At 34.0% G+C, this 16,760-nt stretch overlaps 1 protein-coding gene across 1 annotated transcript; it reads right to left on the reverse strand.

Moving 5' to 3' along the window:
* Positions 1-282: 282 nt before the first annotated feature.
* Positions 283-15,425, reverse strand: LOTGIDRAFT_140025 (hypothetical protein; the record flags this gene model as incomplete). Its single annotated transcript, XM_009049968.1, has 29 exons — positions 283-615; positions 961-1,113; positions 1,594-1,773; positions 1,982-2,087; positions 2,448-2,573; positions 2,794-3,129; positions 3,562-3,673; positions 3,917-3,999; positions 4,657-4,781; positions 5,181-5,395; positions 5,807-6,008; positions 6,534-6,727; positions 7,170-7,282; positions 7,523-7,685; positions 7,980-8,156; positions 8,456-8,681; positions 8,926-9,054; positions 9,226-9,360; positions 9,580-9,736; positions 9,917-10,056; positions 10,241-10,412; positions 10,665-10,765; positions 11,171-11,392; positions 11,826-11,986; positions 12,409-12,504; positions 13,267-13,417; positions 15,015-15,074; positions 15,257-15,286; positions 15,363-15,425. Coding segments are annotated over 29 exons (4,461 nt in total), but the record flags the coding sequence as incomplete, so codon positions are not given.
* Positions 15,426-16,760: the final 1,335 nt, after the last annotated feature.

Genomic DNA, 16,760 nt, shown 5'->3' on the forward strand with positions numbered 1-16,760 from the left:
TTCACTCATAATAAAACTTCTTACTGATCTAACACCTAGCAATATACCAGAAAATACATTCAGCAAAAGCAGTCGACAAAAATAGAAACATCCATATATGACAATAATAACAATTTAGGTTCAGGAGGATCCTACCTACCAACTGTTCTATTGAGAATCTTGGTATGGACTGTTCCTGGATTAACCGTACCCATTTACAGCTGGGTAAAGTACAATAATTATGCAGATACACAAAAGAATACCCAATTGAACCGAGATTTTCTTAGCTGTGAGTAACATAAGTTATTTAAGATATTTTGAGATGACATGGTAAAGATTTCCAACAAAAAACTTACTTCTGAACATGGGAGAGATACCATTGACATGACCATTAACATTAGAAGAACTTGGAGCTGGTACTTGTCCACGAGTTGTTCTTCTTGGTCGGCTAGAACTGGCTGACAAACTGGTATCAACTGGTTCAATCTGGGATGAAGATGGTCCGGTAGTGGTTTGATCCAATGGACGTGACTTAGTCCTACTTCCTCCTTTACCTCTATTAGCTTTCCATTTGGTCTGAATTTCTTTAATTTTCTCTTCAAACATGGCCGACAACCTGACTGTCATGGAGTAAATCTGTAAAAGATCAACAATACAATTAGGTAATAATTCTTTATACTTAGCTGATCTCATGGTCTGTGTAGCATATAGCCCAGAAGACATTCGGCCCATGAAGGACCAGAGAACACAAGATGTCAAGGTGGTTTAAGCAATGCTTGATATCTTGTTAACCTTGAGATCTTTAAAATTAAGTCTGCGAAAGCTCAGCAAATTCAAAGTATAAACTGATGGCTGAAGGTTCCGGGTTCAATCACAGTTTGGTCAAGGTATACCTTCAAATTTTTCAACCCTAACCCAATTCCTTTTAACCAAAAACTAAACAACAAGTTGTAAAAGAAAAGATAATTATTTGTCACTTACCCTTGAGCGTTTGTTCGTATTGTACAATTTGGAATTCTGGAATATAGTTCGGACATCTTTGCACAGTTCAGCAGGATTGCTATAATGGTTGGCGTTAAGGTTGTCTCTAATCAGTGTAAAGTCCATGGGTGTGTCTACTTTATCAAAATAGTCCTGAAATGAAGAAAAAAAAACATCAAAATTTGATTCTATGGATTTAATATATTATACGAAAGGAATAGTTTCAGGAAGTATAGGCACCACTAGCATCATTGTTAAAATATCTGGATTATATTTTGAAGCTCTAAGCCAGACATGATTGGCAAATTATATATCTGGTCCTAGAGCGTGAAACATGCCATCTCACAAACACAAGGCAATATTATAGAATAAGCACACAATTTACACCTGCAATCACGAGACGAAAATGAATATTCCAAAATATTGTCATGTGTACGTTTCTAGGTTAACATCAAATTGCAAAAATAGTGTTCACAGTGTGTTTTACAATCCGAATCAGGACACGACTGATAAAAGTAGCCAAAAGGAACATGCTTAGCCTATTTTCAAATGATCCTAAAACACTGATTTCATAATTCATAATCTGGCTCTGTTCCTTGCTGGTAAAATTTGGAAGCTTCAATAAAGACAGACTTGATAAATTAGGTTTTTCTGGGAGAAAGAATATAAACTTACAGGATGATCAACAAGTGATATAGGTTCACGGAATGGTTGGGAATCTTCACATTGAAATACAGTTTGTAATAATTGTCGACAATTTTCTATCCAGGCATCTGGATCAGTACTTCTATCTGTTTTACTTCTTCTAGCAGTCTACAAAGAGAATTATAACATGATATAGAAATTCACATTGATATTTACTATGTATGTATACATACTTAAGTGGGCAGGTCTTAGCTGTGGTATAACTAGTTTAAATCAAAGTTATAGAATGTTTTACTCTGTAAATGTATAGAAAAACATAAGTTCCCAAGATACTAGTCCCAAGCCAGGAGGCAAAAAAAAAAAAAAAAATTCTTACTCTATTTCTTTTACTAGTGCTGCCCCCTTCATCTTCATCTGTTTCACTATTAGAGATCTGTTGTAGTTGGTGTAAAATAGGCATTGGATCACGGCAAGAACTGTCACTAGAAATTAATAAAATTAACATTCAATCATCTAATTTATCCATAGAACTCAACTGAGGTTTTTATATATAAGTGTAAAGGAGGGAAGGGTATAACTGAATTGGGCTAAGGAGATGCTGGGCTATTTGATGGTGAAAAAGGTGGTTTCCATGACCCCAAATCAATGTTTCGACTAGTGGTTCAAAAAAACATGCAGAATACTGGCAAAAGAACTTTTTTAGCAGATATAGCAATTTTTAACTTTTACTCTCCATGGAACAACAGAGAGATAGGCCACTATAGGTTCGAAAAGAATAATTTTTGTTAAAAATATTGTGAAACTTTCTATATACCGGTACCGGTATATATTTTTAGACGTACCTTATTAATCTAAGAATAGTGTCTGTAAGTATTTTTGCTGATTGAACTATCTGGGAATTGGGTTCGTTAAATTTCCTGGCATTGGTTTCTAGATATCTGACATCATACTGTATAGCATTCACACGTCTGTAAACACAATATAATATTATAATTAACACAGGGTTTGCTTAATATTTTCCAGCTATATTGGATATCTGTCATCTTGCTGCCCTCTGATTTTGGCGATATCTGGAATTACAATAACCAAAGATGGTAGACCAGTGTCTCAAATATTCTGATTACCTTTTTCGAATCACATTCAGTTGGTTCAAGAGAAACAGAATTTTAAAACAAGTACAACACTTACCTATAAAATCTATTTTCTAACCGGGCTTTGATAGTACTGAGATCTATAGGATATTCTATAACAATGGCGTAAGAAGGGAAGGCACTCAGGTCCACAGGAGCACTAAAATATTCGGCAATACGATGTTCCATCAGTAACTCTAGTCCATGTACAATTCTGTCACATTCCACATCCCTGCCCTCTGGTGGCCATTCATTGGCTTTAGGTGTGTACAGTAGTGCTTTCATTTCTTCTGGCAACACTAGAAAACCTTCACCATGTGCTGATTGGGGACAGTTTCTTCCTATCAGTTCCATATCCCATGGACTGAGTTTTTCTGTTTCTTTATTATCCCATCTGAAAAAGAACCAATAGTACATCAAATATTGAGATTAGCCAACAAAGAAGAAGCCTTATTCCCACAGGAAAATAAACAATAACCCTGTGTGCTGCAAATTTTACACATTTAATATCTCTATAGTTAGTAAGCCATTTAGAGTAGGTTAAAGCTGTTGCTATGGCAAATTTACCCTATTTAGCACTTCCATACACTACCTGTCTTTAATACCTAATCAGAAGTAAAAGGTTAACTTCATTTCATTTTTCAAAGAAATGCATTCAAATTAACTATTAATTCCTGCTCCCATAGAAACCACTTGGTGTCGCCTAAAAGTTGGATATGAACAACTGAACTATTAAATGCATCCAGAAAGTTTTTAGAAGTGTCCATAATCCAATTCTCAATTTAATTTCAAGATAAGTCTATCAAAATATGTAAGAAGAACTTACAATACATTAAAACATTGGTACATGCTGTCAGGGAACTCTGGTTGGAATGGTTCCTGTGATACTATAGTTCCTAACCACCACATATCATCAATTATAGATCTAAACTTATCACCTAGAATATATGAACGATAATAAAATCAGAAATAGATCAACTTAAGGGACAGATGCTGCATATTTTGGGACCAGAAACAGACAATTTTTAACTAAGCCAATCAGTAATACATATTTGAGAAGTTCTCTGGTCGATATGGCGTCTGCAATCCCGAGGTCAAAGAAAACAAAATATACTGATGAACAAGTAGTGTACAAAATACAACAATGGATATCAAAATTATAAGAAAATTATCTGAAGTACCTGGTTTAAAATTTCTGGCCATAGCTGTGTCATAATTCTGTCTTAATACAACAAAATCTATCACATCTGGTATGTCATGATATCTGAAATTTCAAATAATTCTGATAACATAAAACACTAAAAAGTTTGTTTCCTTTTATTCTTGGAGTTAAATAATTCTAGATCTCACAGCTTGGTTTTTTATAACTTATTGAACAGGGAGTAACTGGACACAATTTTCTGGATAAATAAAACTTCATTGATAAACAATTGAGTAGGCCTAATAATTACTTAATTAGTTAATGGCATAGTTATTAGTAATCACCTTAATTCCATTGACTAATTAAGTAATCATTACTCAATATGATTAATCATTTTCTTCTCCATGTAATCACTTTGTTACTAATCACTTGTTTATTACTATATATTCTATTTGATCTGTTAATTTGTATCATTGCTTGATAAAAATGAAAGTACCTTCATCGAAACGTCGCAAGTTATTTATTAAAGTAATTGTTATCTATATAATTGTGTCCAGTTATTTATTACCCAATTACTAAATGCTACTAAAGGAAGTGAACAGGGATTGTAAATGAAAAAGAATGTCTTAAACATTTGATTGGTTGAACTGTGGGACCATTTTTTATATCATAAGATTTAGAATAAGTGAAGAAACTCACCTAAAAAGAGTATGTAACCCCCACAAAGTAACAAATCAATAATAGATTAAGAGTAATAATTTTGTAAAAGAACTAACTTACTTGATAGAGAATTTACTACCAACTGCTTTACCAGATTCAGGATCTATAACAGCTAATCTTAAACAACATAATCTAGGTGGACGGATTTCATAATGGATACCAATAATACGTACTAATTCTTGTTCCTAAAATTACATTAATATGGTTACTTTAATATTCATCAAGTGTAACATGTCATAGAATGGCTAATAAAACTCCATTTTTAACTCTTCACATGTTCTTCTGTTGTTCTGATGAAGTAATTCTGCTAATTGGAAGCAATTATTACCACTTGAAATCACAGAAATTGAAAATATGCATTGTTTTCCTACAGTATTTTGTTTTCATTACATGACTGTCATGTCATGACTTGTTGGGCCATGAAACATCAGACTTCACCACTGTGGAATGATTTACAATATTTACTTAGTGACATAATCTGGTTCGATTGTGGCCATTATCTGAACAGACAGAATCTATTTATAACTTAGGAGTCGAGCACCATCTTGGTAACCAAAAATGCAAAAATGTCAAAAGAATTTTACCCTGAGGTGTGGATTTTTATGCCAAGGTTGATTGCGCTCTATGTTGATTTGATAGGCACTGGTTCTTTTAACAGCTTTTAAATACTGTTCATGACCCTGTCTAAAATACATGACCTCATCTCCCATCTGTGGTACGTAGGGTGTTTTACGTGGTACTGTATCAGTTAACCATTCTGGTGGACGGAATTCTTCTGGTACTTCTCTAATACTAGTATCTATCACTGGTTTTCTCTACAATAGAAAAGTCAATCTTGAAAGAAGGTGCGAGTCTGAATTGAACCATGAGAAAATGAAGTACCTTATAGAAGAAATTCTCACACTTGAAAAATTAGTAGCATTCATTTTTCCAGTTTGGTATCTTCTCTCAGAACTGTTACCTGTGAAACCTTCAATTCTTCTCTAAGCCCAATGATCCTGTACCAGCAAACATTCTAGATGTGTATCCACCACACCATTCAATTGCTTATGGTGAAGGTTTCATTTAGGGAGTCTTAAGTGACAGGATATCAGTCTGCTACTCAAGGGTTTGGAGACAAATCTGACTCAACTTACAGCTGTCTGTCTTCTTTTCTTTGCAGGAGGTTTTTTCTTTTTGGTCTTTGGTTCTCTTGGTTGACTGAGTCTACTGTTATCTTCTTCATCATCGTCATCATCTTTATCGTCATCATCATTATCATCATCATCATCATCATCATCATTTTCAGATGAGCTGACACGTTTCCGTTTTCTAGTGCGTGTAGATTGTCTAGTAGGAGGTTGTAAATTTGTTTCTCTGTCTCCCATCCAATCAGAATATACACTTGAGTCGCTGTAAAATAGATCATAGTACTGTCATATTGAGATAATGTGGTCTGTATTAAGAGTAATCTCCCTTGAGAGAAAGGAGAACCAGTGAGTAAAGATGGAGGCCATAATTTGACTGTTTTATCATTAAATCCAAACGATTCTGGAAAACTCAGTTCCCAACAGAACACTACAGTCATTTTCAATGGTTTTAGCTGCTGTATTATTACTGATGTTTCATGTGTAGGCCTATAATTCTTACATATAAATTGCCACCTGGATAATATTGTATAACACATTTCCAGTTTGAGAGCTTGGTCTACATTTTAATTAACCTACCTTTCATTGCCAGACGCCCATAAATCAGAATCAACATGGTCTTCCTGTAATAAAAACATAGTCCATAAGACACACAATAAAATCTTACATATCCAAATAAACCATGAAATGACATTAGAAAATTTGGGATTTAACAAAGAAACAATTCAAATTTAATTTTTTTTCCTTACTCACAGGAAGCAAGACGAGACCATTGGGTCATTGGGTGGTCTAAGAAAATGCAATACAAACCTCATCTTCTGTATCATACAAAGCTCTAGCTGTTAATCTATTAGTAGTTACTTCCACATTATCAGCAGCAGCAGCCACTTCAGCCTGATTACTGTGTCGACTTTTATTACCACCCTTTCTACGATTCTCTACATGTAATGCATAGTCGTGCTGAAATAGAAAATAAAATGAAACGAATGGAGTTTTACGTCCTACTTTTCTGCACCTTGTAGGCTTATGAAGACCGGCAACAATATGCAGGGTGCCATGAGGGAAATTTTGCCAGGACAGCAGCATTAGCCTGCTCTTTTTGATTTCCAACTGTAGAGGGATCTCTAACGTGCACAGCCTGTAGTACACAGTTCAAAAAATAAGTTACTTGTTAAAATTGTGCAGATGATCCTATCTGGACAAAATTTAGTTGATCATGATAAGTACCAAATACGACAATATGGCGATATTTTGTTATTTTTGAATGAGGCAATATTACTAACGATATACATACCCAGGCATGTAACCAGACTTGATTGTTTGGAGGGGCAAGTTATATATCTGGAGGTGCCATGGGGTATACTGTTTAGATGCAGTAATGGAAGTAGTGGGTTATCAGGATTTGTTTAGGCAGGAAATCAATTTTTTCGGATTCAATTCATATACAGCAAAAATTTGTATAACTTACATCATGGGCTCCATGTGGTCTTTTCTTTCTTTCACACATAAACTTCTTATGTTCTACATCACCTAACGCTATTCTTACTTCTTCATTATGCCTGTAGGAAAGAGGTAAAATAAGTGTTTTGGTAGGTAAATGAAATGAATTCAAGTGCATAATCAAATTCTAGTATTTAAGTGTAGCCTGTACCAGGCGTGTAAATATAGCCCAATAAAAACGGGCACCCACTATCAGGGCATGGGAATTCATGTTATCTAATTATCGCAAAATAAAGTTTCAAATCATTTACAATACTATACAAGACATATTGAACGGAAGTTTTTCAGGGTTATCTTACTTGAGTTCTTGAGAATCAATATCTCTAATCAGACGTCTGCGGTTCAAGGCTGCTATATCTCTTGGTGTAGATCTCTGGGATACGTTGCCTAGCGACTGTCTTACACCTTCTAATTCACCACTACGTCTCATTCCAACTAAACCTGAAAATATTCCAGAAATCACTTGAAAATCTTCCCAAAGAAAACAACCATTGTGAGATAGTACATTCTTTTAGGCTTTCTTTTATCCAATATCTAACCATATTCTGCATATGCACATCAAAAAGAAACAGTCCTACACATTTCAACCAGGACATCAATCTACTGGACCCTTAGGATGAATATGATGGTGGGATTGCAAGTCCTTCTTTTCATATACCATGTAAAACGCAAAAACAAAGACAAAATTGCTGAAAATTAAATCATTTTCTAAGTGGCTTTGCTAAGTTGAGCTTCCAAGTATCAAATGTCGCCTACCTTGTCCAGATGGATGCCTTCCTCTTGGTGAACCTTGTGGATGAGGCGGAGAAGCTAGAGGTTCAGCACCTATTCTAGCCACACGTTGGTCCTGTTCTCTCTGTAAATTCTGGATCATCTCATCAATGCTGCGTCTGTCTTCTTGAGCTCCTTGTGCACCTGGTTGATGAACAAGGGCTGGGAGTTGAGGTGGCATAGGTTCCACAAACACAGCATCTGGTATGGGCTCTTCTTCACCAATTACTTGAGACTCTCCTGGGCAAAATAAACAAATTGTTCAGACAAAAAATACCAAGGATTGAAAACATTTCAAGATTAGAGTCGAGGATAATAAAAAATGGCAATTCTAAAATGTCAACCTAAAACCTGTGGTACAAGCATTGTATTATTTACAATATAGTAAAGGCTAACAACAAAAGTGGCCATCACATCATTAACGGATTTGCGTCTGCTTGTCTACCAGTTTCACCACTCACCTTCTTCATTATAAGCCACTTGAGGTACCAGCTGATCAGGAGAACATTTCTCTCTTCCTGGTACCAATCTCTGTATTTTTGGTGGGTAAGGGTTGCCATCTATATCTACCAAGAAGGGTGGGGGCATGAGATGTGGGGCTTGTTGTGTCTGCTCATCTAGAACGTAACTGTTGGTGTCTCGGATCAATGGACGGTAGTCTGTGTGAAAGAACAGCTCTTGAGGCACCTAGTGAAAAAAAAGGCATTTCAAAATCGATAACAGAACTTCAAACTTTATTTAACATCATATGCTTATGATTTACTCATGATTGGAGTCCTACAAAGGTTTTTCAATCCAAAAGGGATGTGCTTGTAATTATATGTCTGCATGTTTGAGGAAAAAAAATGATTTTGCCAAAATGTCTGCAATGAACCCTTGAAAGTTAAGACAAATTCAAGGCTTAGAATTTTAGCAACAGTGGTGTATTTACCTCTTTGTATTTGTTGTTATATCCAAAACCAAAGACTAACAGGTGACCATGGGAGTCTGTGGCTGCTATTTTTAATCCATCTGGTGAAAATTTACAGTCAAATACAGCACCATGACCTTGACCTTCAATCTGAAATACCAATCATGTTTTTTTTTCATTTTAACTGAATGTGTGAGCTCCTGCTATTCGTTAAAAGAATAAAGCAGTCTAAATATTTGTTTTGACCAGCAGATAAACCACAATTTTAGCTAATAAGGCAAATGTGGACCATTTTCAGAATATCGATTGACATATACTCACATTGTTAAAGAATGATTTTATCATCTGTCCTTTCTTGACATCCCAGATTATTACTTTACCATCATGTCCAGCACTGACAAATATATGGTGAAATACTGGATTGGATTCTAATACAAACGCTTCATCATCATGGCCCTAGGAGGAAGAACAATATCAAAATCAATTTAGATAATAGAACTTGGCATACTTATGTACAATGCATAGATGAAAATCAGACAAAAGAAAGAAAAATTTTTCACAAGGATAACAACTTCACCAGGATCCTTCCTACCTTTTCCAGATTATCTGTTCCCCTTTACAGCTGTGTCAATGAGTCAAATTCCCTGAGAAATGTAAGAATAAAACATAATATACCTTAAGTATGTGCTGTAGTTTACCGGTAGTAGAATTCCAGACTTTAATAGTAAAATCACTAACTGCGGTCACTACTAATAAATCATTTTTACTCCAACAGACCATAGTTACACTAGGTTTTTCTTGACTAGAGTAAGTATTCGGTGTTGCAGTCGCGCTGAAATTGTAGTACACAATCCACATCAATACATAGTTTTGCTAGTAGTTCAAATATTCTAGACTGGTCGTTTGGGACAACGAGTCTTAATGACAGAGGTTGAAAAATCAAGCAAGACACTCCATCTCAAATCCAAGTTAAACAGAATTTAATTATTGTCTTCTATCAAGCTAAACCTACCATGGCAACACAGTGGACATGTTTAACACTGTCGCTCTCCATTCCTGTCTTTCATATCGCCATATTCTAGCTGTACCATCTTTACTACCACTAACAAAATTAACACTATGATTACTGTATGTTATACTGTCAACACGATCCTGAAAATATTCAAATTTGCCTTCTCAATTAATCCAGTTAGTTTTCAGCAGCAGTGAAACAGTTTTGAACAAAAAACTCAAAACACCACTATTTTTTCAGGTATCATATCAAAATTGGGAGTTTATGACAAATAGTCTTAGCAAACAGAAATTTCAGGGATAGATGACCAAAATTTGAACTTACGTAGTGAGCTTCTAGTTCGCAGATTTTTTCTGGTGCAGTAGCATGAAGGAAGTAGACTCGGATAACGTGGTCTGAATTACCAGTGGCTAAAAACATACCACCAGGACTAAATGATGAACATAACATCTGAGCTCCTGCCCTAGATCTCTCTATAAACTTTATTGGTTTAGAACTGAAAAATAAAATGAAGACATTGAACATTGTGTCCATTTTTGGGGTGTTTTATAAGAAGCGTTTGCAATAGTGTTGCATAAAAAGTTTGGGTGGAATTTAGAAAGCTACTTAAAAGTTGTCAAAACTAATGCAAGTAAAAAATCAAAGATGGATACTGTTACCATGGTTAACTTATCTCCCTTTAATGTTGTCTGCTTCTTGCATATGCACACTATGCATAAACACAATATGGATATAATTTGATACTTACTTGAATTTATTGGTGACGACATTCCAAGTCCAGAAACAAACACAACCATCTCCTCCAGTAGATAATAAATACCGTGTTTCACCTTTACATTGTGGACAGAACTGAAGACAAAAATACAAATTTATTCACACTTAAGTTCTTTGAATAATGATGGTGAAGAAATGGACAGTAACGTCTACTTGGTTCACAATCTAATTTTTTAATTCCACAGAATTTGTTTGGAAAATGAAGATGGGATGTGGTGCGATGTACAATGGGGTAAAATTTGTAAAAAAAAATTCTAAATTTTCTGTTTCATTCACTTATCACTGACAAGAGCGATCTATTTTGAAAAGAAATTTTTACAATTCATGATTTGGAATAAGCTTTATAGTAACATTACTGCAATTGAGACAAAAAGAATGTCTATGCTTCATGATTACATCTTGCCATTTTGTACTTCTGTTTGCCAACTAGGAAACATTTTCAAAATCCATTGTCCTTAATCATTGACATACAAATCTCACCTGTACAGATGTTATCATGCCAGAATGACCATGTAAAATGGCCACCGGAGACTTGGTTTTTAAACACCAAACTCTTATCATTTTATCACAACTACCAGCAGCTAATAATGTGTTCTCAAAATTGACAGCAATGTCTGTTATTTCAGCAGAATGACCACGGAATGTAGCCAGCAGTCGGCCATCTTTAACACTCCATACTTTTACTAAATGATCATCTGCTCCCTAAAGAAAAAAGACCTTGTGTTAAGGCAGAGGTAACTAATAAATATTGTCATGCATCTGGGGATGTTTCCACAAAAAAACAAGAGGAGTTACTGTTTGGGTATTTGAGAATAAATAGTAATTGAAACTAGGGTTGTTTGTGTTTATGTTTTGAAAATGGATGTATTGCACTATGTTCCAAATATTATTCAATATAATATCATTATTCAGATAGGGTTGTTTTTCCCACTAATGATAATGAAATTTCGAACTGTCGAGGGATCTTTAAAAGAAAAACTTGCAGTACACTGGCTCTGGCTTATTGCCCATCCATATTGAAATTCCCTTCTAATGTGCATCACCAACAAGGAACTGGACATCTAAACGAATAAAGCAAGCAGAGACCAACTCACTGAATCACTGAGAGAGAATGGCAAAAACGATGATAACTTACAGTAAATATATATTGACCAGTTCTATCAAACAGAACACAATATACAGCTGATAGGTGGCCTAACTTTCGGTCGTAGCGTTCAATCTTTTTATAAAATGGTGTCGGGAACACAATGTCTTTACGACTTCTGCCACTTAACTTTTGAGCATGTAATACATGACCTAAAATAAGCATGAAAACAAGATTTGAAAATGGAACACTTTGATGATTTAAAGTTTGCACACAGATTATTACTTTGCAATAGGTCACAGTTAAGAAATGTTTTGCAGATAGCCATCACAAACATCTGTCTGTACTGGAGCTTTAGGAATGATTTTGCTATGCATTGGACATGAAAGCTGGAAATACCAGGCACTGTTCAATAAGGTAAATATTGCTGTTTTCAGATATCCTACTGTGTACAGATTTTTGATGTACACTGCTCGAGTCATTCATGAAAAAATTGAAATCATGTAACTATAGCGATATCAACATATTGTCCCTTTCAAACAACAACCCTTTTCAATGTCAGAAGCTAACCTACAGCCATCAATGTACAAGCAGACAAAGTGTAAGCATTTAAGTACAAGATTGAATGACTTACAGATATTTGGTGTAGCTAGATTAGAGGGAGGTAAGGTAGGGTAACCATGTGATAGTGTTATATATTTAGATGGAGTCCATTTTGTTTCTTTTATATCTGAAATAGAAAAATACAACTTTGTAAGTCCACATACTTTCAACTTTTCCAAAGCGAATTAAAGAAATCTGGACAAATCATGCAGGTGTGTAATGTTATGTTGGACTGTAGGGGTTTTGGGTCCAGGATAATCTGTCCTTAGTTCCTTTCCACACTGAAAACAATAATCAAGATTCAGTCATTTTAATGTTCTGGCAGCTAAAATGTGAAGATGTAGTAATCCCAAGGATATTCATGTGAGATTATGAATAGCAAAGTTACTAAATATATAGACACTTTGTTTAAAGGAATACTTTGCCTTAAAATGAACATAAAATTTTAAAATTTTGAACTTAGAAAATAAAAAAATCTGATAAATCCAAAAAACTTAGTAATTATCCATAAATATGCAATTAACTATTGAAAAACGCTTAATATAGATTAAGCGTTTTTCAATAATTACTTGGTTTTATGAATTTTCCAGATTTTACAGGGATTCTGTTGTAACTTTATGACACCAGGTAAGTTCATTGATGAATATTTACTCATATTGACCATTCTTGAGAACTTAAATTTTATGTTCATTCCTAGTAGGCCAGCCTATCATTTTAAAAAAAAGCCTTATTTATCAAAAAACAAAACATTTCATTGACAGGATAAAACTGGGTTGAAAAATCCATAGACAAGCCTAGTATACTTGAAACGAAACCCTACGCATAAAAATGAACAAGATACTGCCTGACTAACTCAGCTAGTTGAACCCTTAGAATAAAAGATATTTACCTTCTATTGTCCTCAGTAATGACATGTGACCTGCCCCTAGTAACGATCTGACCCCTGTAACACATGGTGGAACTTCTTTATCAACCAGAGGCCCTAATCTCTCACAGACCCTTAATAAATAATCAGCTGATACATGGGAATTTATCTCAATCTGTAATAATATAATAAATAATCAGCTGATACATGGGAAATTATCTCAATCTGTTATACTATAATATATAATCAGCTGATACATGGGAAATTATCTCAATCTGTAATAATATAATAAATAATCAGCTGATACATGGGAAATTATCTCAATCTGTAATAATATACTAAATAATCAGCTGATACATGCAAATTTATCTCAACCTGTAATAATATAATAAATAATCAGCTGATACATGGGAAATTATCTCAATCTGTAATAATATACTAAATAATCAGCTGATACATGCAAATTTATCTCAATCTGTAATAATATAATAAATAATCAGCTGATACATGGGAAATTATCTCAATCTGTAATAATATACTAAATAATCAGCTGATACATGCAAATTTATCTCAACCTGTAATAATATAATAAAAAATCAGCTGATAAATGATAATTTATCTCAATCTGTAATAATATAATAAATAATCAGCTGATATATGATAATTAATCTCAATCTGTAGTAATGTAATAAATAATCAGCTGATACATGGGAATTTATCTCAATCTGTAATAATATAATAAATAATCAGCTGATACATGATAATTAATATCAATCTGTAGTAATATAATAAATAATCAGCTGATACATGGGAATTTATCTCAATCTGTAATAATATAATAAATAATCAGCTGATACATGGGAATTTATCTCAATCTGTAATAATATAATACATAATCAGCTGATACATGATAATTAATCTCAATCTGTACTAATATAATAAATAATCAGCTGATACATGGGAATTTATCTTAATCAGTAATAATATAATAAATAATTAGCTGATACATGGGAATTTATCTTATAATCTGCAATAATATAATCAATAATGAAAGGCAGCTCCATTTTATATTGTTTTGTGTTTTAGATATAGCCTCCATCCCGAAAAAGTGGCCAAGCCCTACACTATGATGGGCCAGAAAAGTCAATGAATATGAATTATTTTAATATCTCCACTCCCTTTCGTTTTTTTATGTGAAAGACCAATACAGTATAAAAAATTGAATGTGAATGTGTTATAAAAATCCATTTTGTCTTCCAAATATGAAAAATATTTCAAAATAAAAATTGTTATAAGGAAAATACTGTGTTATTTCACTGGTTGTAAATCATGTTTCAATATCACAATATATCATAACCTTATATTCACCAGTGACCTACTTTATACACCAATAACATAGAAAGTCTATAAAAATAGTAACATGGCCTAATTTTCAGACCTCTACAGCAAGCTTGATTCTGATAGGTCCAATGTCGACCTCATTCAGTATGTCGTATTCTGATTGGCTAATTGCTAGTTTCAAGGATTGTGACATCACTACACAAGAAATGGCCATTTTAGATTTTAAGCAGTCTTCCATTTTCTATCTAATTTTCGAAAAATAAAGAATAAAATCGAATTGATTCGACGTGACAACTAAAAATTTGAGAAGATCAAGTCTTCAGCTTTAAAATGCAACCAAGACTGAAAATGTACCATATTTCTGGTATTTTCAATAATTTGCCGAATATATCCACTATTTTACGGCAATTCTTAGTTTTTCCGTCACTTACCAAGTTACTGTAACTTCTGAAATGTTCCCGGCCTTCCCAATCTACTCTTTTCGGTAAAAGCTGCAAAAATGAAAAAGTTCATGAATGGAAAATTTTTGTTAAATGCAACAACAACTATAAATCTGACAAAATAAAACAAAAATATTACAATAACCCCTCAAAATAAATAAATATTTAAGCCGAAAATATCGAAAAAGAGCGTCAATTTTTCCCATGCAAAATACAGTGAAATTTCAACGTACCTTGTTCTCTTCCAATTCATGTAATAAAATCTGAAAAAGAAAGCAAAACGTGTTCATTTCTTATAACATTTAAGTCGAATCAATAAATTAAAGAAACATTACATACCTCTGAGGTCTTTTTACAGGGTCCATTCGACAGAAAACGGGCGATCAAAAAATACAATTCTGAAAAAGAAAAGTCCAAAATTATGTCCTCGCTTCGTCACTTGGTCGACAAATTTTCTCCTTTCTGAGACTTCCCATTCAAAATATACTTACCTGATTCGATAGAAGGCGTATTAGAATTCGAAGAACTTGGTCGAGCCATTTTCTTCGGCTTATATTAACTGAGATAACTGGAATCTTATCTTGGAATAACTAGCTTCATGTTGAAAGACGACGCCATTTTTAGTTATTTCAAGTGAATATGAACGAGTGACCCGCGTAGGAATACAATCCGCCTTTGGTTTAGAATATAGGTCATCTATTTTTAGATTTCTGACTTCCAATCTTGAATCTGTGTCAAGTGTTGTTATCCATTTTTCGAGTGTTACATTCAAGAATAATATGTTTTTAGATAAATTTTGAAAGAAATGAAACATTATGTAGATATTTTTGAAGGAAATTCCCAATTAAGATTAAGCACTATATTTTCTCAGTTCACGCAAGTAACATGACGAGCAAGGTGCTCTGACGTCATCAATCAAGGGATAACCCCGATATCGACACGACGGAAACATGTGGCAGAAACCTAAATTATGAGAAATAAACCTGAATGAAGCGACAGAAAATCTATTTAGACAGCATTTCAGGTAATTATGCTTTGTTGTTTTAGTGCCTTACTGTGGCTACCATATTTTATTCACAATATGGATGTATTGTCATAGACAGCTTTGACAATCTTGAACTTGCAAACTGTAAACAAACTGTCTGTCACAGTAAGTGTCACAAGACAAGGTGACTGATAAATTTGACAACATTAGCCAAAATATCAAATTGCATCAGAAAATTAAATAAAGCCTATTTGCAGAAACTTCCATGATTCTGTTGTATTTAAGATACAGGGAAAAGAATGTTGATTCCTAAGGTTTTGTAAGCCTTTTAGGAAGTTAGGTATTTGGATAGGAAAAAAATATGACATTAATGACAAAAAAAGAGCAAAATGGTTCTCTTGGTTTGCCAGGCCCTATCTAATGTCATGACAGACACAGAAGACAATAAAGCAGGGGTGAAAAAGTCAAAGTGACCAATTGTGTAGAGTCCAAAATGACAAGGTACTGAAATTAAGCTGGCATGAGAGTTTCTGCAACTCGAATGGTTCCCTAGCTGTGTTCTAGAAAAATGTTACATTTCTCACTTAGCCACTCACTGAAAACTGGTCAACAAAATCAACTGTTGACTTAGACAAGTGTCATAATATCTAAAAGTGACTTAACAAAATTCTGAAATGACCTACTGTTACTGTGCAGGGCCAGACTTTGAATGTGATAATTAAATATCCTACAATTACTAGGCCTTCTCCTAG

Source organism: Lottia gigantea (genome assembly GCF_000327385.1).
Source record: "Lottia gigantea unplaced genomic scaffold LOTGIsca_142, whole genome shotgun sequence".
In the NCBI taxonomy this organism is placed as follows: domain Eukaryota; kingdom Metazoa; phylum Mollusca; class Gastropoda; family Lottiidae; genus Lottia; species Lottia gigantea.